Here is a 22,739-nt window from a genome sequence, read left to right on the forward strand (position 1 = left end):
GTTATTTCAAGACTTTACATTGACTTGTTTTTGCTCCTGAAGGTAAAATCGTGTTGATTTCTGAATAAATTCACCTCAATGAAAACGACCCGCTGGTTTGATCTCTGGTCTTTACCTGGATTCACGCTCCTGCAACGTCGGACTGGAATGTTGTTCTACTGAAGTATCTCGCGAGCAAAAGTGAATACACAGGATATCTCAAAATATTTCATATAAATCTTTCTTTAGAATTGAATTGCACATATTTTTTTTTAACAACAATGACAACAGGGTTTTAATGATCTTTTCCAGACTTGTAACACGGATTAAGTTTCTCACTAAAAGAAGTGAGTTTATTCCAATAAACTCCATAAATCTGGATTAAAGAAATGGCCACTGTTGGTTTTTGGAGCAACTATGACGAGGAAAATGAGTTTAAATGACACGTAAAGAAGTCTATAAAACCCTGCTGAGGTTTTTGCACAATTCAGCTGAAAGAAACTCTGAAAAAAAAAAAATGCAAATCTATAACCACCCCATATACCTAAAGGAACTTAATTTGTGTTTGTTTTACTTCAAGCAGATTCAAAAGAATTAAATGGTGTCGTACTCCCATAAACTGGTTATAATGATGATCTCTTGTATAATATGATAAACATTATATATATATATATATATATATATATAATAAATTCAACTTAAGCTTCTAGATCAAAAAGACTCAAATTGAATGACAGATATCGATTGGTGAAATTATCTCGCACTCGTTTTACATTTTTTGACAAATCGTCTCCAAATTCAGAATAAATCCAGTTAATTTTGCCGTGAAAATATGTATTTTTCTTTTAAATAAACAGCTGAATTGTGCAAATATTAACTTTGAAAACAACCTTATTTAAAAAAACAAAAAAACAAAGCCCTGATATTTTTACATAAGTTATTGATTTAGTCCCTTTAGAATCAGACCTCTGAGTGGCAGTTCAAATCTTCTTTCAGTTCATAAAAATACATCGGTTTTTTTTCTGTGTTTGTTTGAATACTCTACTGTAGATAAAAATAGATTGACGGTGCCTGTGCACCCAAATATGTGCGATACATTCAAAATTTTTTAGGACTCCCAACTCTTCGGGTGATATTAAGTCAAGTTTTGAAAATAAGGAGGGTATTTCTGTACAGCGTCCTTTCTTCTCAACATGTGCAATTTTGCATTCATGGATTGTTTTTGTATCGATAAACCAACGACGAGAATCACAGTAATAAGAGGAAATTACACTCAAAAACACAAGGCGGAGCTCCTGTGAATAACGCTCCGTCCACACGAAGATAAAAGTTGAGTTAGAAGGAGCTTAATCATAGAAACCAAAGGCGGAAAAAAAATCTAAAGTTTGGCCTCCAGGTGGCAGCAAAGGAAAGGCGAAATTCCCTTCTTTGAAGGAGACACGCTGCGACCATGAGGACAGGAGTGAAGTGAAAGTGAAGTCCACGGTCTGAACAGAAAGCACGTCAGTTATTTTGTCCCTTTTTTACCTGTACTGCGGCGCACAGCTGCACGTGTTCCTGCTGGCTTGGGTCAACGCACGTTGGTCTTGTGTCTGGGGACGCTCGTCCACCCCCGTCCACACGGGACGGGAAGCCGAGAGGGACGAGCTTCATTCACAGGCCAGCTTGCTGTCGAAGCTCGACAGGCCGATGGCGAAGGCTTGCAGAGCGCACATGGGGTAGTTGTAGTCCAGAGTGAAGATGTCTTCGGCCACGCGGCCGAACTGCATGACGATGTAGTCGGCTGGAGGACAGGAGAAAAAAAGAAAAGAAAAGCATATTTCGTTTTAAGTGCAACATTGATGGTCAATGGTAAACGAATTGGAAAATGAAATGAACTACATTCTTTTATTCGTTCATCATTTAGAGCAGGGGAGGAATATATAATGCACGTAGGCCAAAACGACAGAAATACTGAAAACAATGTAGTGAGCATGCCAGGCCTCAGGGTGGCGCTGTTGGTTGTTTTTGTAATGAAACCACACGCGACACATGCGTGCAGAAAACAATACGCAACAAACTTCTTTTTAAGAATGTGCAGAAGAACCGTATGGTCCTGGTGGACGTGTGCGGTAGCGGCATTTCAGAGGACTTGCGTTTTCGCCGAGTTCCACCTGAGATGGAGACAGAGTGTTTTACAAAAAGTTGTGCTTTCCCCCATTCCCATGGAGCTTTTTCGAAAAATTGCATTTTCCCCATAACAACAGAGATGTTGTACTTTCCCTCGTTTCCACACAGACCGAGCATTCTCGAATAGTTGCGTTTTTCACGCTTCCACAGAGATGGAGTCTTAAGAGTTTTCAAAAAGTTGCAGATCCCTTCTTGCCACGGAGATGGAACATTTTCTAAAAGTTCCGGTTCCACGTAGACAGAGTTTCAGCATTTTTAAAAAGACGCATTTTCTCCGTTTCCACAGAGACAGAGACTTGCCGTTTTCGGAAGGTTCCACCTTTGGAGCTGTTTTCAAAAAGTTGCCTTTTCAGCGGTTCTGAGCACCATTATTGTGTAGACGGACCCCAAAACGCTCTTTTCACGCGTAAACGAGGCTTAAATATCACATTCGTCACTTTAAAGTTTGGAGACTTTGAAAAGTAACAGAATCCTAATCAAATGAAAACAACTTTATAAAAGCAGGTAAAAACCTCAGAGAAGTCTGGACGGTAGAGAGCCTGAATCCCCCGGCGTACTTACGGTCGTTGTCGTGAACGATCTGGAAGTTTTTGACCGAAGCTTGAGTTACCCGGCCGTGGAAGTTCAGCACGTAGGACTGGGTGTCGTCGTTCCACAGCGGAGCCTTGTTGTGTAACTCGATCAGACTGTCCAGCGAATTATTCTGCCACCTGCTCAGGAGGCTCTCCTGATCCTGTCACACACACACACACACACACACACACACGATTTAACTTCCCGTCTTTTAGCTGCTCTCCCTGCTCCGACCGAGCCGGCGATCACTTTAAACGTTCGCTCACGTTCTGAGGCCTCACGGGAACCCTCTCGAAGCTCATGTTCATGCCCGGGATGATCACGGTCATCTTGCGGGGTCCTTTGAATCCCAGCACGTTGGTTTCCTGCCGGGAGGCGGAGACAGTCAGACGCTGCAGACAAAAGACGGACGACCGGCGGCGGCGGCGGCGCTCCGACAGCGCTCACTCACGTAGCAGATGGCGGCCAGTTCCTGTCGCTTGTCGCTCTCCTCCAGCAGCGCTCCGGGGTTTTTACAGGGGTTGGTGCCGTTGTCGTACACGGTGAATTTGGTGCCCATGAGGTTAGATCTGGTAGAGAGACACAGAGAGCTTCACGGTGGAGGAAAGTTTTTTAAAATCCAGAACAAAACAGGAAGAAATCAAGGGAGTAAAGTAGATTTTTTAAAACAAAAAAAAATGAAATAAGCTACAAGTTTAACATTTAGTTTTGGGCTTTTCAACCAGAACCGTATAAAGACATATGTTATCTATTGCTAATAAGTTTCTACTCGACATTGTCTTAAAAGTTGAAGGGAAAAAAAACCAAAAGAAAAACCTGGTGCAACTTTGTTGGCAGCATTTCTTCCATCTGAGTAGAGCTGAGCGGTACAACTAAACAGTTTTCTCGTCTTGTACACATATTTATGGCCAAGACCTCGTTTACATTCATATGGCCAGAGGCAAACTGTCAATTATAAAACGTTTTCATGGAATTTACAAAAAGGTGCGTTTTCCCTGTTCACACTGAGACGGAGTGTTTTCAAAAAGTTGCATTGTCCCCCGATTACACGATGGAGACAGACAAGGAGTGTTTTCAAAATGTGTTTTTCCCAAGTTTCCAGGGAGATGGAGATGGAGTCGGGGTGTTTTCAAAAAGTTGCGTTTACCCTTTGGAGTGTTTCCAGAAAGTAGTGTTTTCCCCCAATTATCCAAGGAGACGGAGTCGGAGCATTTCTTTTAAAAAGTTGCATTTTGCCCGTTTCCACGGTGATGGAATCTTTTCAAAAAGTTGTGTCACTGGTAAGAGGAAGGCTTGTTTTTACCTGAGTTTACCGATGAAGCTCTCTCCCTCTCGCGACAGATCAGTGGCATCCACTGAAATTAGGTAGTTGGAAGTTTTACTCTTTTTCCGTTTTCTTCCTGCCAGCAAAAATACCTGGAGCGAGTTTGGACGAGACGGATGGAGAACAATCAGAAATCTGGTCGATTGAAGAGCCCAACAATAACAGATGCTGAAAGCACAGAGTGAAACTTCACACGATGCATGTCACAGTTGGTGAAAGAAGCAGTGGTGTCAAGTGATGGAAGTAGAAATACTTCACTACCTGACTTAAGCAGGATTTTTAGGTATCTACACTTTAATGGCGTCATTATTTTTCGGCCTACTTTTGACTTCTACTTCTTACGTTTTCACAGATATCTGTACTTTCTAATGCTTACATTTTTAAAAACAGCAACTCCTATTTCTTTGAGGCCTGTTTTGTTATTCTTCAACCCCCCAATTTTTTTTTTTAATAAATCACACCATGATTGGATGAGAAGTATAAACATGTACCATTCCTATTGGATCAATCCACCACCCCTGAACATGAATGGCAAGTGATCAAGCCAAGCCAATCCTGTGCTTGTATGCAAATTAGCCATGCGAGCTCCAAAAGTTGAGAAGTGGCTTGCAGGCTAATGTTAGCCGCTCCCGGTGGTTGGTTGGTGGAGCAGCCGAACTTCGGAGGTGGAGAAGCTAGTGCGTGCTTGGATAAGAGAGAGAGAGAGAGAGAGCTATGGAGAGAGAGCGACTGCCGTGACGCCTCCATCAATGTGAGAGATGTCCCGTTTTGCACGGCTGGACGGACGCTCTTTGTGTACGCGTTCACTAATGTATTTGTCGGATCATATTTGCTGCGGAAGTGCGATTACATAATGTCGCATGATTTTTCTCATACCGCCGGCTCTCATTTCCAAGTGCACTGATTGCTTGTCATGAGGCCATAGTGGCCAGGCTGGTGCCAGTTACTGTCTTGTCTGCAGGGTGATGAACAACTTTGGCTCTACTTGGCGTAAAACAACCCGCATCCAAGCAACTTTAGCCAATGCAACCTCCTACTGTATGTCGGATTATCAAAAAACTGTAAAGTTTATGTGTGTGTGTGTGTGTGTGTGTGTGTGTGTGTGTGTGTGTGTGTGTGTGTGTGTGTGTGTGTGTGTGTGTGTGTTGTCACGTCACCCATACCGAGCGTCTCGTCTTGCATCTGTGGAATCCTGTAACGTTATAGGCCGACTGCACATTGAGAAAATGTCGCTCAGTATTGCACAAAAAAAACGACAAACCCTCTTGCCGTCCTCCTTCTCCATGTGCATGAAGTACGTTGGGTAGAGGCCCCGGTCCATGCCCTTCTTGTCCCGGGTGACCCGACACTTCACGGTGACGCCGCGCGGAGCCGGCCGCAACACAAACTCTTCCAGGTTGGACACTTCGGAGATCAGGCTGTCGGCCGAGGGCGACCCGGGGGCGACCGGCTCCTGAGTGGAATAAAAGGCGGTCGACAAACGTCAGCGGGCTGGTGTCGGGGGGGGGGGGGGGGGGTGGGACCGTGTGACTCACCGGAACGTCTTTGCCGCTGGCGGCCGACGTGGGCCTGTCGCCGTCCGCGTGAGGCGACAGAGAGCGTCGTCCTTCGTCTTCGTCCTCGTGCTCGCTGGCTTCATCGAAGTTCATGCTCCCGCACAGACCTGAGGGGAGGAAGAGGCGGGGGAGACTTTAATGACTGAAACACACGATTGTGGATATAAATGATGGATGTTATTAATTATGAAGACGCTCGAATTAATCGTGAACGATAACAAGAAGTCTGCAGCCTTTATGACCAAACAACCCGTTTTCCTGAATTTACATTTGTCTCGAGCCAAACAAATCTGTTAATTATCTGGAGAACAACATTTAAAAAAAGAAAATTCCCGCTTTAGCCATTTTATAGACTTTGGCTATTCTAGCTGCTTTATGGATTTCGCTGTTTAGAGCCGCCGTGTGTTTCCTAAATGTTAGAACAACAATTTTTCCCCTTTTCTCACAATTTTTTCCTTCTTTTTTTCTGTTGTTTCTTTCTTCAATTTCTTCTTATTTTTTCCCTTTTCTTTTTTCCTTTCACCCTTTTTCTTCCTCTTTTTGCTTTTTTTCATCATTTTTCCCCACTTACTTCATTTTTTCCTTCTCCTGACAAAGAAAGCTGAACTAGCAAGTTGAATCATTGCAATTTGATCATTTTTCTTGACTTATTTACATTTTCTGATTAGTTTTTAACTATTTCATTCTTTTTTTTTTTTTTTTTTTTTTAACAGTTCCAGTTATCCCGCCTCTTTTAGCTGTTTGTAGATCAGCCCAACTCTGAAAATCACTGCGGCATGCAAATAGAATAAAAATGAAAACAAAAAAATAAAAATTTCCCAAAATACTGCTCCAGACCTCTCAGGAGGTCACAACTACTTTGCGGATGTTCAAATCCAGTTTTTCAAAGTCAGGATGATCCTAATGCCGCGAAATGATGCCGCCGTCGCTCCGTCGCTCCGTGCGGCCAGGCAGATGTAAAATGAAGTGAGCGTGTAGCGTGTGTGGGAGCGTCTCAGGAAGTCCAGCAAATTGTGATTTGTTTAACTTTGGAGTGTTTAAGCGTTCAGACATATTGTAATAAACATGTATAATAACTTGAACGCCAGAACAAAGCAAAGTCACCGCTATAAAAATGATTCTTCCCATCGTAACTCAGGATTTAACTACAGTGACTAAATGTTATATATATATATATATATATATATATATATATCTAAATAAACTAAGAACTGTAATTACTTCGTGAAGCTCTTCTCAGTATTGGCAAATGTAAGTACTCATACTTGGTCTGTTAATTAGGACTGTACCAATCCCACTTATGTCTTTTCCTGACGTAACCGTCCTTCTAATCCCGGTTAACATATTCTGAACTCCTATAGAGTAAAAAAAGAAAAAAAAAGAAAAAAAGAGCCATAGTGTGTCGATATAGAGAGGGAGACACCGTGTTTCTATCAAGAGACTCACAAGCAGGAAATGATGAGCAGCTGACGGGCACCAGAGAGCAAAAAGCATCATGAAATATAGATTGCTGTTTGCAGACGGAGACTCCGGGGCTCCAATTAAAACAACGTTCCGTGAGCTGTCAGAGTTTGAAATGTCAAAGAGGAGAAATCGAGCAAATGCAGAGCGAGTCGAACCAGAGAACACGTCCGGACTTTTCTCCAGGCAGGTATTACTGCTTCTAGAGGGACATTCGGTCGTATTACAATGCTTTCATCTGTGGTTAGATCAATAAGGTGACTAAATATGAGTATTTCTCCAATGAGCAGAAACTTCAACGACTTTCTATGAGATTAAAGGTAATTCAGCGTTCATCTCTGGATGGAAGAACTCCTTGCTCCTCAGTTTTGAACATGGTGAAAGACGACACGATCTTCTCTGGGAAGGTTTGTTTTTTTATGACCATCTCCTATAACTCGGTGCCAGCTGGCTGGTGAGAGCGGGAGGCAGTGAGTCTAATGATGCCATAAATGAGCACTGCAGTGCGAACAAAGCCGTGGCCTGTTAGGAAACGACCCATTTCCCACTGCGTCCGTCATGCCACTCCGCTTTGAGCGCCGTCAAACATTCTGCCCAGTTCACAAACTGAAGAGCAAACTTCAAAACAATGGCCACAGTGAGGCCCCGCGGCTTACGCGACAACGTTTCAATTGAGAACCCATCGATTTTGCATTTTCGTTTCCGAAAAGCGTCAAAAAGTTGCATTTTCCTCGGATTCCACAGAGATGGAGCGTTTTCAAAAAGTTGTGATTTCCCCTGTTTCCATGGAGGGGCATGGTCAGATCATTTTTAAAAAGTTGCATTTTCCACACAGACAGAACAATTTCAAAAAGTTGTGTTTTCACAAAGTTCAGTGTTCCCGTTTCCACGGAGATGGAGTCAACGCATTATCAAAAAGTGTCTCCAAGCACTGTTGTCATGGAAACGGACACCCAAAGCGCAACGAGAGTTTTCACTCCGTCAGTCAATGATTATTTCCGCGATTCGTGCTGGACGCTCACCTTGTTTCTGCAGGAGCTTGTGGATGTCCGTCTTGGGCTCCAGTAGCGTCTCGGTGTCTCCGTCTCTCTCGGGCTCCTCATTGGCTGCAGACTGCGGCTCGCACTGAGCCCGGAGCTGAGACTTGGGGGACCCAGATTGGGACTGGCTCATCGACAGGATTTGGATTTTGGTTCCCAGATCGGGAGCTTCTGAGCCCAGGAAAGCTGCAGGGCCGTCGATGCCTGCAGGAAGAGTTTTGATCACAGGCGACATGATGGAGATCAGATAGAATCCACGACAATGATGATTTGATCTTAAGACAAACAGAGACCTGGTCTATTTCAGGAGTCTGAAACCTTCATGACCTAAAGAGCCGTTTGACAAAACATGCTTGGTATATGATATTAAAAACATTTTTTAAATTTTTTTAAAATTGCTGCGTACAAAATACATACATACAAGAACTGAGGTTGCATTCATTAAGTGTCATAATTCAAATATATTTCAAATTTTTAGCTTCATTTTTGAAATTTTCTCTCTCAATGGTGAGAGACATTTTAGATTTTTTTTTCTTCTTTTTCATTTCTATTCTTTTCCTTTTAACATTTTTTTTTGTTTTTTATCTTCTTTATTGTTATTTTCTGTCTTTTCTTACTTTTTTTTATTTTTCAATTTTTTTCCTCTTACCTTCCTTTATTATTTTTGTTGCTCTATTTTTTCTCATTGCCTGCCTTTTTCTATTATTCCTATTTTTGTTTTTTTACATTACATACATTTTCCTGTATTTTTCTTCTTTTTTTTTTTTTTTTGCAATATTTAGCAATCCCACCTCTTTTAGCTGTTAGCAGCCTGGAGATCAGTGTGGACTTCAAGTTAAAAAAAAATTAAAACAAAATGTTTATTTATCTATTTCATGTGGCTCCAGAGTCAGAAGCTGGAGAGAAAAACTCCTATTTCACGTTTAAACATGCGAGATGGTGAGGCTTCCTTTACCGTCCATGATGACATCGTTGGTGACGCTTAGTTGGGAGTCCACCAGTGGAGCCTGCTCTTCGCCGCGCCTTGCCCGGGAGCGCCGGGGTCGGGCCTCCGTGTTCGGCTGGACCATCAGCGGTTCCTGACGCTTCCGCCGCTGCTTCTGCTCCAGGAGCGCTCTCTGCGGATCGGACGGGGAGACGGGGAATGAGACGGCGTGACTCTGAAGACGCGCGAAGAGAATCGGGACAGACGGCTAAAGTAGAGAACAGGGTGGTTAACGTGTTTCATTGTAGCTGAAAGAAACTTTCAGTTCTTGCAGCGTTCCCAGAGAACAAGCAAATCCTGCAGCTGCAATTTGTCACTGCTTCAATGCGTTCTTGTTTTTAGGCCCCGTTTCAAGTTTTTTTTTTGCGTTTTCATTTACACAGAAACACTTAAAACAATGTTGTTTTCCTGTGGGGCCACTAGTGGGTGCTGTTTTTATGTAATAGAATCACCTATGCACTCAAACAGCAGTACGCTAAAAACATCCAAGCACCTTTAAACTGTCTTGTTTTTGTTGTTGTTTTGTTCAACACGGTATCGTTACTTTGTGAGGAAACATATGTCTCCGCATGTGATCCAGGCGAGGGCGCAGTACTTTCTTGACTTTATTTGAGAAGTGCTGGTGAATTCAAGAGTGAAGGAGAACAAACACGGGAATGCGTTAGAAGAGCTTTACTGGCTTAAGAAGTTATTTGGCGCTCAGACCCCGGCGGAGGACGGCGACAGTAATGGATGCATGGACATGATTATCTAGGATTAGTCTTCCCTCCGGAGTCTGGACACCGGTGGTGGCGAGGAAGAGGATGGCCTGGGGGAAAGCCGGAGATTCGGTTGTTTTTGAACAGAGAGAAACCAAACTGAACCACGTAAGCAAGCAGAGCGACCGTGGAAAGGGAAGAACTCCCAGGCTGGGCGGTTCAGGTAGGGTCTGGAGTCGGACTGGATGACGAGCGTTGATGGAGGCGTGGATGCGAGACCCGGTGGGGGGGGGGGGGGGGGGTCGCGATGCAGCTGGAACAGCCCCGAGGCTTGAACGTGAGGCGGAGTTGGGCGGAGGCGATCTGCAGCAGGGATTGGCTGAGGCGGGAGGGTGTGCCTGGAGACGAGCGCTGGTTGGACGATGGCTGGAGGTTGGTCTTCCAGGTTAAATGACCACTTTAAGCTCCATTTTCAAAATGTTACGTCCTCCCCCCGTTTATGGATCGTTCTCAAAAAGCTCCACCCTGGGAGCCATTTTTAAAAAGTTGTTGTGTAGAAACAAAATAAATTGTTTTCAGTTGTTATTTCATTGTAGCCACAGTGTAGCGATAACATTTTTTAAACATCCAATGTGATTTTTATGTATCAAGTCTTGTCCTAAATCCTAGTAGGCAGAGCTGCTGTTTTATTTTGAAAGCTTATTAATTAAAATGCCACATGCACAACAACAAGCCCTGTGTAGTGACGCATTCAAGGGAGCTGAAAACGGCTGCAGAGCTTTGAGAAAACTACTACAAAATATTTTTGCTGCAAGATTTACCAGCATCTCCTGCTAATATTCATCACTTGTGTTTAAAAGAAAGTATAAACAGGAGCAACAGAATACACATTTAAAAAATACTTTATTATGAGTGATTATTTTTTTAGATGACAAAATCTGAAACCGGCAATATTATTGTTGTTTTCAAAATCTAAAAGCTTTAACTGTGTGGAGAAGTATTGTCAGTTCAAAAGTGAACCAAGACTGCATTCTGACTTCAATAAATAACGACCATAATGAACAGCAGCAATGTTTGTGTAATAATCCTTTCGATTAGGATAATCTCTACTGACTATTTTGAATCTCTTCTACTGAGTCAGACTCAAAAAGTGCAAACTGTTAGTCTGGAGTTTATTTAGCCTCCCGGCTATTTTAAGCCAGTCCATTGTAATATCCAGTCCTTTCGTAAAGGTTGGGCACTTGGCATTTTCAGCTCAGGATGTGACTTCATTCAGGCTTTTACAATTCTTCCTGTTGTGGGTTTCAAAACAAGGAGAATAACAAAGTGGAGCAAAGTGGATTTAACCAAGGAGACGATGGATTTGACACGGAAGTACTGAAAACGACAATAACCAGCCAGTCGAGTCGGAAAAAAACGTGAGGCTACAAACCCGCTCCATCGATGTGGATTTTCGCTACAGAAAAGGCAAAGCTGATTCCATTTCTTGTTGCTTCAGATGAATATTTGTTTCCACCCAAAGAGCAGGACACCAGCTGGGCAGGAGTTTGTCTTCCTGCTCCTCGCTCCTCCTCGGGGGGAGCTCGGTCCCGGAGTCTCCTGGGCACTACGCGGTCCCCTGATGGTGAAAACGCTCTATCTCCTGGTGAACGGGCGAGCAGCCGAGCATGTGTACGTGCAAGTGGCCACTGCAAACTGAATCACTAGTCATTAGCACTCGAGCAGGGGGGGAGAGGGAGAGAGTGAGAGTGAGAGAGAGAGAGAGAGAGAGAGAGAGAGAGAGAGAGAGAGAGAGAGAGAGAGAGAGAGAGAGAGAGAGAGAGAGAGAAAGCCAGCAACAAGCTGGGAGGTGCACTCCAACGTGAGACAAGTTGAAATCCAGTGAGAAAACACCGAGCTCGGTAAGAGTGCTGTGTGTAAAGGACAAGTATTCATTTTTCTGCCCTCGTTTATTAAAAAAAAAAAAAAAAAAAAAAAAAAAAACCTCAGCTGTTCCCTTCTGGGTGCAACAGTGTTTGTCCTTGTGGGTTACGTAAGAACTTGGCTGAAAGTGAGCCACAGTGGAACTATCAGCAACACACACACACACACACACACACACACACACACACACACACACACACACACACACACACACACACACACACACACACACACACACACACACACACACACACACACACACACACACACACACGCTCAAAAACCAGGCGTCTGGAACTTTTATGACCAAAAGTGCCACTTTCAAGACTTTCCACCTAATAAACTTTGTATGGAGCTGCAATTTAAAAAAACAAACAAAAAAAAAAACGTCTGATGTTTCATGACAACAATCTAACATCAGATATATATTTTGTTTTTTTTATTTTAGTGTCGGGGGGGGGGGGGGGGTTCACACCTTCATTTGGTTCGGGTGGCGTTCACATTCAGTTTTGATAGCGGACCAAACCATCTGTAAAATGTCACGCAATTACACCAGCTGCTAGATTCAGATGACAAAAATACCAAAAGTGGTGTTTTCTCGATTTACCACAGAGACGAGGAGCAATTTCTTTCAAAAACGTCCAGAAAGCATGTGGCTTTGTTTGTGACTGAAGCTTCCTACCTGTTTCTCAAGCTTCTGCTGCATGAAGCTGGCGCTGTCATCTTCAATCCCGCTGTGGAGAAAAAAATACAAACTGACATTTCACACGGAAACATTAAAGACATTAGTTTGAGACAATATAACACAGATTCAAATGGTCTCGCGTTGATCTTATAAACGAAAAAGACAAAGGGACGGGATAATGCTGGAGCTGGCTGAAAGCCCTGCAGTCGGGGGCCTCTGGGCATTTACCTTGGACACCTATCTGAGGGAACTGAGTCCATGTTGCTTAGCTACAGCGAGGAGAGAGAAGATCAACAGTCGGAGTCTCCACTACGTCTGAGTCAGCGTCTGAAGATAGCTGGATTCCTTTTAACCTTGTTCGCAATGCAACTGATGACTCCATTTTCTCATATTTTCTCCTGTAGAGTAGCTCTTAAAAATACTCCACGTTCTACTTTTCCTCTCTGTCTCTCTATTAGGTCAGCTCATCAGATTCCTAATTCATTCGTCCTCAGCGCGCTATTCTCATCTCCTTCAGTCGCGACCTCCCCGCTGCTGTCGACTTGAAGGCGATGACGCACGGCGCTCGAGGACCTTCGGCTCCGGCGTCGCCTGTCATTACGCTCCATCTTTGAGGGACAAGCACCGGAAGCCCATTGAAACACACACAAGTCCTTAAGTGAGTGCGTCCCACTTCTGCAAATGTTACAACTGACGTTGTGATCTGTGACCAGACAGTCAGGCTTTGAGTCACGATGTGGCGACCTTCTGTCAAAATGAGTCCTCTGGAGCTCGGCATTAATGAGTCCCCTGCTGTTGACACCCGGGAGAAGAGGGACCTTCATGCGGTTTCAACTGATCCCAGATACTACAATAGATATTACAATTACATTTTTTTTTTTTAATTATTGTGATTTAGTTGTAGATCACGTGACGTTACCAAAGCGATTAGACAGACTCAACTGTTGCAGTGATAAGGTGTGTTATGTTGAAGCCTCTGCGCCTGATGATCCGATTTGTCCTCTGTGTGTTTCAGTGAACTAGTTTGCCGGACAAACAAACACGACGCAAAACTTCCAGGGCTGAGGGGACTGCATAGAGTTTGTAACATTTAGTTTGTAACATTTACCATTAAAAGAATTATGGAATGTAATAAACCATAGATTCTGTATGCTTACTATTAGTGTAATTCACTTTATTACCTTCGCCAACCAAAGTGGGCCGAGAAGGTTATGTTTTCGCCTGCGTGTGTTTATTCATTTATTTATTGGCTTGTAGTACGTATGTATTTTTCCAACTTTTCGCAAAAACTACTCCCCCGAAATGCATAAAATTTTCTAGGATGATTCGTCATCATCCAAGGACCAATCAATTCGATTTTGGGACGATAACAGCTTCCTGTTTCTGAATGAATCCCCAGAAACTGCAAAAGAAAATGTCCCACTCATCTCCTATCATCTCATCACACAAACTTTTCTTTGAACTTCTCTATTAATAATTGCACTAATACATCTCCCAGAAAGCCTTGCAGCCTGATCAACCCAGTTAGCATCGATATGAGCTAATGGCTATCGATGTTAACTCGGTTACACAAACAAATGTGGCTCCACCGAGGGCCCGTTGTAATTCTCTAAAGTTGTAATTATTATAAATCAAATCAATCCTGTCAATGCACAATATCCAAGCGATTTAATAGACATTTAGAAAAGAGAGATGTGTGAGTTGTTGGCGTGTTGTACCTTGCTGTTGAGTTGGAGGAGAAGCTGGCAGAGCTCGATTGTCTTCGGTAGGAAACGGCACAGGACATGCAGAAAAGAAAAGAGTGAGATAAGTTACGTAACAAGCTTTTAAAAAAAAAATACCCCATCTGATTCACGTGTGTCTAAAATAAGAGAAGGAAACAAGGCGATAATGTACTAAAGGGCAGCTGCAGACCAGGTGCAATGACAAAAAAAGCAAGACGGGGATATTATAATACATACTTTAATCTCGTGAGGGTTGGGACGGACGCCCTCTACGACGACGCGATCACAGTGAGGGATCAATGTTTTATTAGCGACCGTCACAGCTTGGGTGACAAGAGAAAGACACGCTGTTGTGTGTCAGACGCCAAGGTAACCATGGCGACCCTGACGGCACACCTTGGACAGTATTGATTAAAAACCCTGCGGCCGGTCGGTAACCGGAGGCCTTTAGCACCGTGCTGCAAAGATTCTCAGAGGGGGAGGGATCGGTCACGGTGTGCGGTTGTTGTCGAGCCGCACCGTCAAAATCTAAAGATCTGGTTTGGATACATAACCGACCGCGTATTGAATACTTGCATAAGTTGTCCGTAACCTCATTGTTGTTTCAGCATAAGAGAAAAAGACTTAATCCAAGCCGACACTATCAGAGCTGTTTCGAAACTGCGTGACATCCGTCAGACGTTCGCTTTAATTAGAAGCTCGGTAATTTGCATCTTCCAAAAAAAAAAAGAAAGAAAAAGGGGGATCTAAAAGCCAAATGGGTGTAACTGAATTTCTCCCAGAGGCAATTTATTGAGAAGAGAGGATGCGGGGTAAAAAAAAAAAAAAAAAAAAAAAAGGAGGTCTGATAAGATTAAAAGCTTTAATCCTCAGCAGGTCAGAGCATAATAACCAGAGAGGGGAAATTATAGCAAAATACAGGAAAAAGGAAAAAAAAAAACAAGCAAGCTGAAGCTGAAAAGTTTCCCTGATGATTCACATTAGCAACACTTCAGGAAGTTAAAGGATTTACTTGAAGTTAAATTATACGGTTTCATTTTCGGCAGCATGATTCATACTGTGAATGAATAATATCATATTATTTCTATAGTACAACATACAGCACGGGCATCTAAAAGTACTTTAACAGAGTAAAACCAACAATGCTACATGAGCAAGTAGAGGAGATGGTGGCAAAGATAAAAAAAAAAGCCTCCCTTTTAACAGGATGAGACCTGCAGGACCAGACTCAAAAATGGATATGAAATGTGGGGCTACAATAATAACAATAACAAGAAAGAAAAATAAATGTGTAAAACAGCAGTAAGAGAAATTCATAGACCCAGACCTGCATATACACCTGGTTCAGAGCTGCTATGAGGAGCCAAACCTGTAGGGGGCAGTGTCACGACAAGCATAAAGCAACAATAGCCAATCAGAGTCCTGGACATAACACAGCGTCATGAATTGTGACGTAAATCTCCCCCGTTAGATGCAAACGGAGACGTAGAGTTTTTCGAAATCTCCACTGTGGCCGGAGTTTTTAACAATCATCCTTTGTTGTGACTTCTTTTCAAAAAGAAACGGGAACGTGTACACTGAAACAACTATTGCTACTTAAACAGTATAGCAAAGTGAAAAAACTTGTATTCTTTCAAAAACTACTAAAAAACTTGCACATTCCTTTAGTGAAACATTAAATGTAGCCTTCAGCAGTAACCCAACTTTTGAGAATATTTAGTCAGGATTTATGACGATAAAGGGCGAATACGTAGTAGATTAAAAGGTGCAAATTGTACTTAAGGAGTAAAATTACAGCCAAGGTCTTTCTTTAATCATTTGGATCGTTGTCATTTGTTACGTGAGCGTTCCGATCGATTTGCCAACAAACCAAATAAAGAACCGTTGAGAACTCTGGTTACAGCGTGCGCCGACACATTGCTCTGAATAAGTAACGACGCGGTGGCAGGAACATGAGCGAGAGCCACGTCCAGATTGCCCGTCACTCGTTCAGCGAGTGGAAACAAAACATGACGGCAAAGCTGACCTCTGTCTCGACGAGGCCAATCTGTCTCGACTCTCCAGAGGTCAAAGCAGAAGTCAGGAACGAGACACAAGTGGGCTTCTTCTTCTAGAACAGTACCAAGCAGAGATCCTACTACACCTGTACGACCAGCGGCTGTAGGCGGGCTGAGGTCCCTCCGTCTTTACAGTGTCCATGGATGCAGCGGCAGGAATGTTGGGCTGCGGGTTTCCAAAAGTCTCGCAGCGATCGTCATTTACACGACGGGCAGTTTGAGCGCGGTGTCGCTCGACGGCGGAACCCTGCAGGCGTGCGGATCTCTGGTATTGTGTCTCTGGGAAAGAGTGGCTGCGTCCCGCCCAGGGGAGTGACAGCTACCAGGGCTGAGGTACACTGAGCTCGTGAGGCTTACGCCGTTACCATGACTTCATGCTTCAGGCGAGGCACGAGGATCCAGGTCTTAAATGCCACTGATGATCACCCGGGGATGGAGGAGGGAAAGCTTTTGGTCTGCAATGTGGTATTGAAGGACACTGCGATACACGATATTTATACAGTTAAATCTCAGCAAAATCCCACATATATTCACTATTTGTAGTATGAAAACATGTCTGAATAGGCTTCCCTATATTGTAGGATTTCCTTCAATTTACAAAATGCCACACGCAGTGTCCCCCACTGATTTAAAAAAAACAAAAAAAAAAAAGGTTTAATCTCAAGCTGAATAAGGTAAAACACCTGAAACTTCCAGGATAGCTGGACTTCCTAAAAAAACAAAAAAAAAAAACAATGGTCAAACTAAAATTATTAAAATTGTTGATTATTTTTTTAGGAAAAGTAAAAGGGGGAAAATTGATAAAAGAAAAACGTTTTTGTGTATACAAATAAATATACAAACTATATAAGTGCATACATGCAGTTTTGTATTCACTTTATTTTGTACAGCAACAAATTTCAATATGATTGGGTAAAACAAATCCAATAAGCTGTATGTCTGCTGTGAAACAAAAGAAAAAAAATTAAGAAAAATAGAAACAATAGCAAGAACGGCTAAAACTCCAGCAACTCTTAGGAAACGCTCAGCGAGGATAAATAGCTAAAGTGGCTGTAAAAGTAAAAAATGTCATCAAATTGTAGTAATGACACTTGATGAATACAGCCTGCAAATGTTTTTTCTTCTTCATTTCAGATAATTAACCAGTTTTGCAGCTCGTATTTGTCGGGAAATTACCACAAGGTCTCTTCTGGTCATAAAGGTGGCAGAGTCTTGGTGAAGACAGTCGTATATATTTACCTGAACACATTCACTTTGGGGAGGAAATATTCACTTGCTGCCTGATACAACATACATGAAAACGTGGAATGGAAAACAAATAGTCCATTCTTACTGATTTTAAAAAGTTAAAAAGGAGTAAATGTTTCACAGGGTTTTTTGGGGTTTGGTTTTTTTGTTTGTTTTTACTTGCCAGACAACTTTCCAGTTACTTTCTGGGAGACTCAGCAGTCAGTCACTGCTTATTTCCTCTGACTCATAAAAGGGGAATTGCATATCTGTCTGGCATCTCGGATGTATGGCAATAACGGCGCCTTACGGAGCTTTAAATAGTGCAAGTTCAAAAGAAAAGCTCAGTCACAATACTGATTCAGCCTGTATTTGTCATTGTGATAGTGAAAAACATGCTGTCTGCAATTTTTATTATCAGAAGAGCCGATTTTACAATTTCCCACCAAATAAAATTTGTCCGGAGCTGCAAAACGTGTTAATTATATGGGAGGAAGAAAAAAAAACATTTGAAGAATGCATTCATGAAGTGTCTAAGTTACAATTAAGATTTTACTTTGTTACACTTTTAGCTTTGGTCGCCATTTTTAGAGAACTTTTCAGCTTTATAATCTTTTTTTCGCGGATTTTTATGCATTTTGGCTTTTATATATTTGTTCTTTAGCTATTTATAGTCATTGTGTGTTTCCTAATGGTGAGAGCAGTTTAAGCTTTCCTAGCAATGTTTTTCTTTTTCAATTTTTTTTCTTATATTCTTATAGGCTATACTCAAAATTGTAATCGTTTGTAATTTTGTTATTATATTTATATTATATATATCAATCTATTTTTAAAAAAAATTTCCTTTACTTATTTTTTCTTCTTTTTCACTTTTTTTCATTCTTCTTTTCCTTTTGTTTTTTCATTGTTCTTCCATTTCTTTTTCTTCTATCTTTCTTTCCCTCCTAAAAAAGTCATCTTCATCAATTTAATTTGACCATATTTCCTATAATATTATTATTTTTGGAGTAATTCATTCATAATTCAGATGCATTTTTAGCAATTCCAACTACTCTGGCTGATTTAGCTGTTTTACCTTATTTAGCTTGAGACTTAATAATGTTTTTAAATCATTGTGGGATGCAAAGAAATAAAAAGAAAAATGTTTTATTTACATTACTGGAAGCTTCAGGGAGCCGTTTCCGAGGAGCTCCAGAGCCACAGGTTGCCTACCCCAGTATAAGGTTGAATACATTCTAAAAATTACCTTTTAAAACCCTAATCCAGTTGCTAGGAGACCAGATCCATTCTTAGACACGTATTTGCAACATAATGGAGGAGCGTCTACGTTGTGTATGTTTGTCCTGAGAGACGGTGGTAAAATGACATATGAGTCGAGTGGTGATGAGCATGGGGGATCATCAGCAGAGGGAGTAATTACCCGGCTCAAAACAAATGATGGAAATAAGCTCTAGGAGTCGATAATAATACCATTTCCCCCGGGTGACCCCGGGCGACACGCTTTATTCATGGTTTTATCAAGGAAAACTTTAAAGAAATGTGGTCGGCGGCGACGATCGACCAGAATAAGACACATTTCTGATCACTTTTGTGTAAAACCTCTCGTTCCAAAGACGTCTTTTAATTGACATAATCATTCAAACGACAAATCAATAGTTACTAATTTTCGTCATCGATTAGTTGGTTCATAATTTCTTTAAAATTTTCAACCAAATGTGCTCTGGTGGCGGCCACAGTGTGGCAGTAATGAGCCGCTTGTGGCTTTAATCTACCAGCACAGCAGGAGAAGCATCCAACAACCAATCGTTGGTCTTGTTTTGCGTCACCTCTGCCACATCACATCAAATGAGTGAAAAAAAAAAGAAAAAAAAAAGTCATCCATCGACTAATCAAACAATCGTACAACTAATCTACAGATTAATCAATTAGCTGAATTATCGTCAGTTGCGGCCCTGATATCCAACAAGAACGGCGTTCTGATTCCTCTGATTCCATTAAAGGCTTCAGTTCCTCACGTATCAGTTCAGTCCAGGGAAAACAAAGAGCCATAAAACGCCCACTTCCAGCTCTGCACTCCCCGCGGTCAGTGCGACGCAACATTGCCGACGCTGTTATGAAAACTGTCAGGACTGAGTGTGTCATCTCAGCAAGCAGTCGCTGCCGTCGGAACGTGTTTCACGCTGCCGAGCGTCTCAGTCGCCGCCAGTTATTGACTATTAAATATGTAACAAAGAAGAATCTGCAGTGGCTTGCGCGTCAAAAATAGAAACACTTGCGAGTAAATATAATAAATTCCAACCAAAATACTGAATTAGTTGCAAAACTGTCCAACCTGATTGAACCTATACTTGTCCTTAATAAGTACCTAAAAATATATCTGTCGATAAACGTTTTCTTTTCTTTCCCTTACAGTGTGTGTGTGTGTGTGTGTGTGTGTGTGTGTGTGTGTGTGTGTGTGTGTGTGTGTGTGTGTGTGTGTGTGTGTAATGGGTTTGCTATGTGACTCTGTCCCTGTTTACATGTTTTCAAGTGAAAACGGAAGACTTGCGTTTTGGGGGTCTGTTTCCATGACAACAGTGCTCGGAGTCAATGAAAACTTAACTTTTTGAAAACGACTCCCATGTTGGCACTTTTCACAAATGCTAAAGCTCTGTCTCCAAGAAAACGGGGGAAAACGCAACTTTTCTGAAATGCTGTTACTGCGCATACTTCTTCTGCACATGTGCAATAGATAGATAATAACAGAGTATTCTGTCCGTGTTCTCCCATTGTTAATGTTTATCGCGTTTTGTTCTGTGCACACATGTATGCGTGGCTTCATTACAAATGCAGCCAACCACCTGGCATACAGACATACTGACGATCTTGTTTTCAGCGTTTCCGCCGTTTCCGTGTAAACAGACATTGTTTTCAAACCATGGCCGAGTAAACACAAAAATAATGCGTTTTCACTTGAAACGCTGCTGCGTTAACGGGGTCCTAGATTAAAGAATTGCTCAAGTTATGTCACATCCTCACGTGTCGTTTCTCAGTTAAGGTCATAAAATGGTGTTAAAATTCTTTATAAAATGTACACAATTCTAAACTGGTTTCATTCAACACCATATGCTTTCTATACCAATTTTTTAAACCACCATAAACGACATAAAGATAAAGAAAAGATCAAACAGCAGAATGTAGATTAAAAAGGCTAAAATATCGACAAAATCTACCATTTTAAATTGAGGCCTAACATGCTAACTGCTTTCAGTGTTTCTGCCGTTTCCTTGTAATGGACATTATATTCAAAATGTTCCCATAAACTGAAATGAAAACGCAAAAACGATTCGTTTATCACTTGAAACATCGTCGTGTCATTGTGCAGATATTTGTGTACTTCATTCAATCTTTCACTTTTTAAAGAACGATTGGTTTACAGTATTTTAGCTTCAGTTTACAGTACTGAAGAATACACGGATGAGTCCGTTACAGTTCTCCATTTTCCTTTTCAATGAAAACCTCCAAACACAACTGACCCAAAGCCTGTTGGTGCCACGTGTTGGATTTATCTGTTAAACAACTGATTTACAATTTCCACGAGGTTTGTCTCGGTTGCCGGTTGTTGTCAAAAAGCTGATAAAACTCACATAATCAGGGTTTCAATGTAACAGGAAAGGGTTGGGAGCTGATCTTTATCCTCCCGAGCTGCACATGTGAGTCCGAAAAGATCATTTTCCCCCTGACGTGAAAAACCAAATAAGTGCGTGAGGAATTACAAACAAGTCCTCACAACCACTAACTGACTATTCGGGTCGCAGCTTCGCTCACCGAGGATGGAAAGTCGCTTCATGCCTGAACACAAAAGAGGCAAACGTGTTGAGACACGACACGCAACATTTCTCCGCCTCGCGTCACACGTCAGTGGGGACACTGATCCGGGAGATGCCGGAAAAAAATGTGTACTCGAGTACATATAGGGCCGACTTGATTACAAGATGAAGAGCCACAAGGCTTACAGACAAAGGTTTGAAAACATAAGTTTCAGTTATATTTGAATCATTAGATTTATTTTTTTTATTATAGCATCAAAGAAGTAAAGCTGAAATAATTGTGCGGACATCAAGTTGTTTTGTTGTTATAAGTTAGTCTTATATATATATTATAAGTCTGTTAGTGGCTGGAAAATTTCACTTCAAGGGCCATGATCAGGTATAATAATCTGATAATAATTCTACTTCAAGTCGTGTGGAACATGAAGTAAATATAGGCATGAAGTACTGTAGTCAGCAAAGTAATACACAGTCACAATTATGTAAAGTGTGTGTGTTTGTGTGTGTGTGTGTGTGTGTGTGTGTGTGTGTGTGTGTGTGTGTGTGTGTGTGTGTGTGTGTGTGTGTGTGTGTGTAGAGTTGTGTGTCTATGTATGAAGAGAGTTGTGTGTGTGCGTGTGCGTTGTGTGTCTGTATAGTTGTGTGTCTACATATGAAGACAGTTGTGTGTGTTTGTGTGTGTGCGTGCGTGCGTTGTCTCTGTAGAGTTGTGTGTTTACGTATGAAGAGTTGTGTGTGTGTGTGTGTGTGTGTGTGTGTGTGTGTGTGTGTGTGTGTGTGTGTGTGTGTGTGTGTGTGTGTGTGTGTGTGTGTGTGTGTGTAATGGGTTTGCGATGGGACTCTGGTGCGCGCGCGTGTATGAAGAGAGGCGCGCGTGTGTGTGTGTGTGTGTGTGTGTGTGTGTGTGTGTGTTTTCCCTGACAATATGAGGCTATCTGCCATCTTTCTAAATCCGTGTCGTGTCGTGTCGTCGGCTCCCTCCACACAGTCTCTCTCTCACCACCAACATTCCCCGTCAAAACGACACACACACACTGAAAGTTGTCCTTTTCTTTCCACGCACGAGCCGTGGAATTATCCCGTTAGCGCGTGAAGCTAACGCTAGCCGCCTCAGCCCTGGAGCGGAGCCGTTTTGTTTTTAAGGAAAAAAAAAAAAAAAAAAAGTTGAGGGGCGACAATGAAGTTTTCGGAGCTTTGGGAAGGCGGCGTGAACCACAGCGGCTTCCCCGCGTCCCGCGACACGACATGGAGCAGAAGGGAGCCCAGAGAAAGAGTGAAATGATGTTTTAATCTCACCTTATGCTGTAGTAACTCATGTTTATCCGCCGTTGCTAGGGACGGTCCTCGTGAGGCCGAGCAGATGAAGAGAACTCCGCTCCTTAGTTACCGAGCGCTTGAAGAAGCAGCGCTGCTATTGGTCGGAGGCGTATTTTAGGAGGACGCTAATTGGTGGAGACTTACAAGGAGGTGGAGTCTAAGAGGACTCTCGGTCCCTGAAGATGTAACACTACATTAATAAATCATCTTTT

The 22,739-nt window shown here is 42.2% G+C and overlaps 1 protein-coding gene across 2 annotated transcripts; it reads right to left on the minus strand.

The window, feature by feature from the left end:
- Positions 1–76: 76 nt before the first annotated feature.
- Positions 77–22,589, minus strand: tulp3 (TUB like protein 3). 2 transcript variants are annotated; one of them, XM_080492327.1, is made up of 12 exons: positions 22,507–22,589; positions 14,112–14,153; positions 12,391–12,442; positions 9,058–9,220; positions 8,085–8,306; positions 5,581–5,708; positions 5,307–5,498; positions 4,025–4,137; positions 3,173–3,290; positions 2,988–3,086; positions 2,710–2,881; positions 77–1,762 (listed from the first exon to the last, which is right to left on the minus strand). In XM_080492327.1, the coding sequence occupies exons 1-12, from the start codon at positions 22,524–22,526 to the stop codon at positions 1,629–1,631; spliced, it is 1,455 nt and encodes a 484-aa protein (XP_080348453.1). In that variant the 5' UTR covers positions 22,527–22,589; the 3' UTR covers positions 77–1,628. The 2 variants fall into 2 exon arrangements, with proteins under 2 accessions (XP_080348453.1, XP_080348454.1); XM_080492328.1 differs by lacking the exons at positions 12,391–12,442; positions 14,112–14,153; positions 22,507–22,589 and adding an exon at positions 11,218–11,324.
- Positions 22,590–22,739: the final 150 nt, after the last annotated feature.

Source organism: Lipophrys pholis (assembly GCF_963383615.2).
Source record: "Lipophrys pholis genome assembly, chromosome: 22".
Classification (NCBI taxonomy): domain Eukaryota; kingdom Metazoa; phylum Chordata; class Actinopteri; order Blenniiformes; family Blenniidae; genus Lipophrys; species Lipophrys pholis.

Coding starts and splice junctions, on each gene's coding strand:
- tulp3 (XM_080492327.1), bottom strand. CDS start 22,526: ATGAGTTACTACAGCATAAG. Junction 5,499..5,580: donor CCAGCGGCAAAGACGTTCCG/GTGAGTCACACG, acceptor TATTCCACTCAG/GAGCCGGTCGCCCCCGGGTC. Junction 3,087..3,172: donor AACTGGCCGCCATCTGCTAC/GTGAGTGAGCGC, acceptor GCCTCCCGGCAG/GAAACCAACGTGCTGGGATT.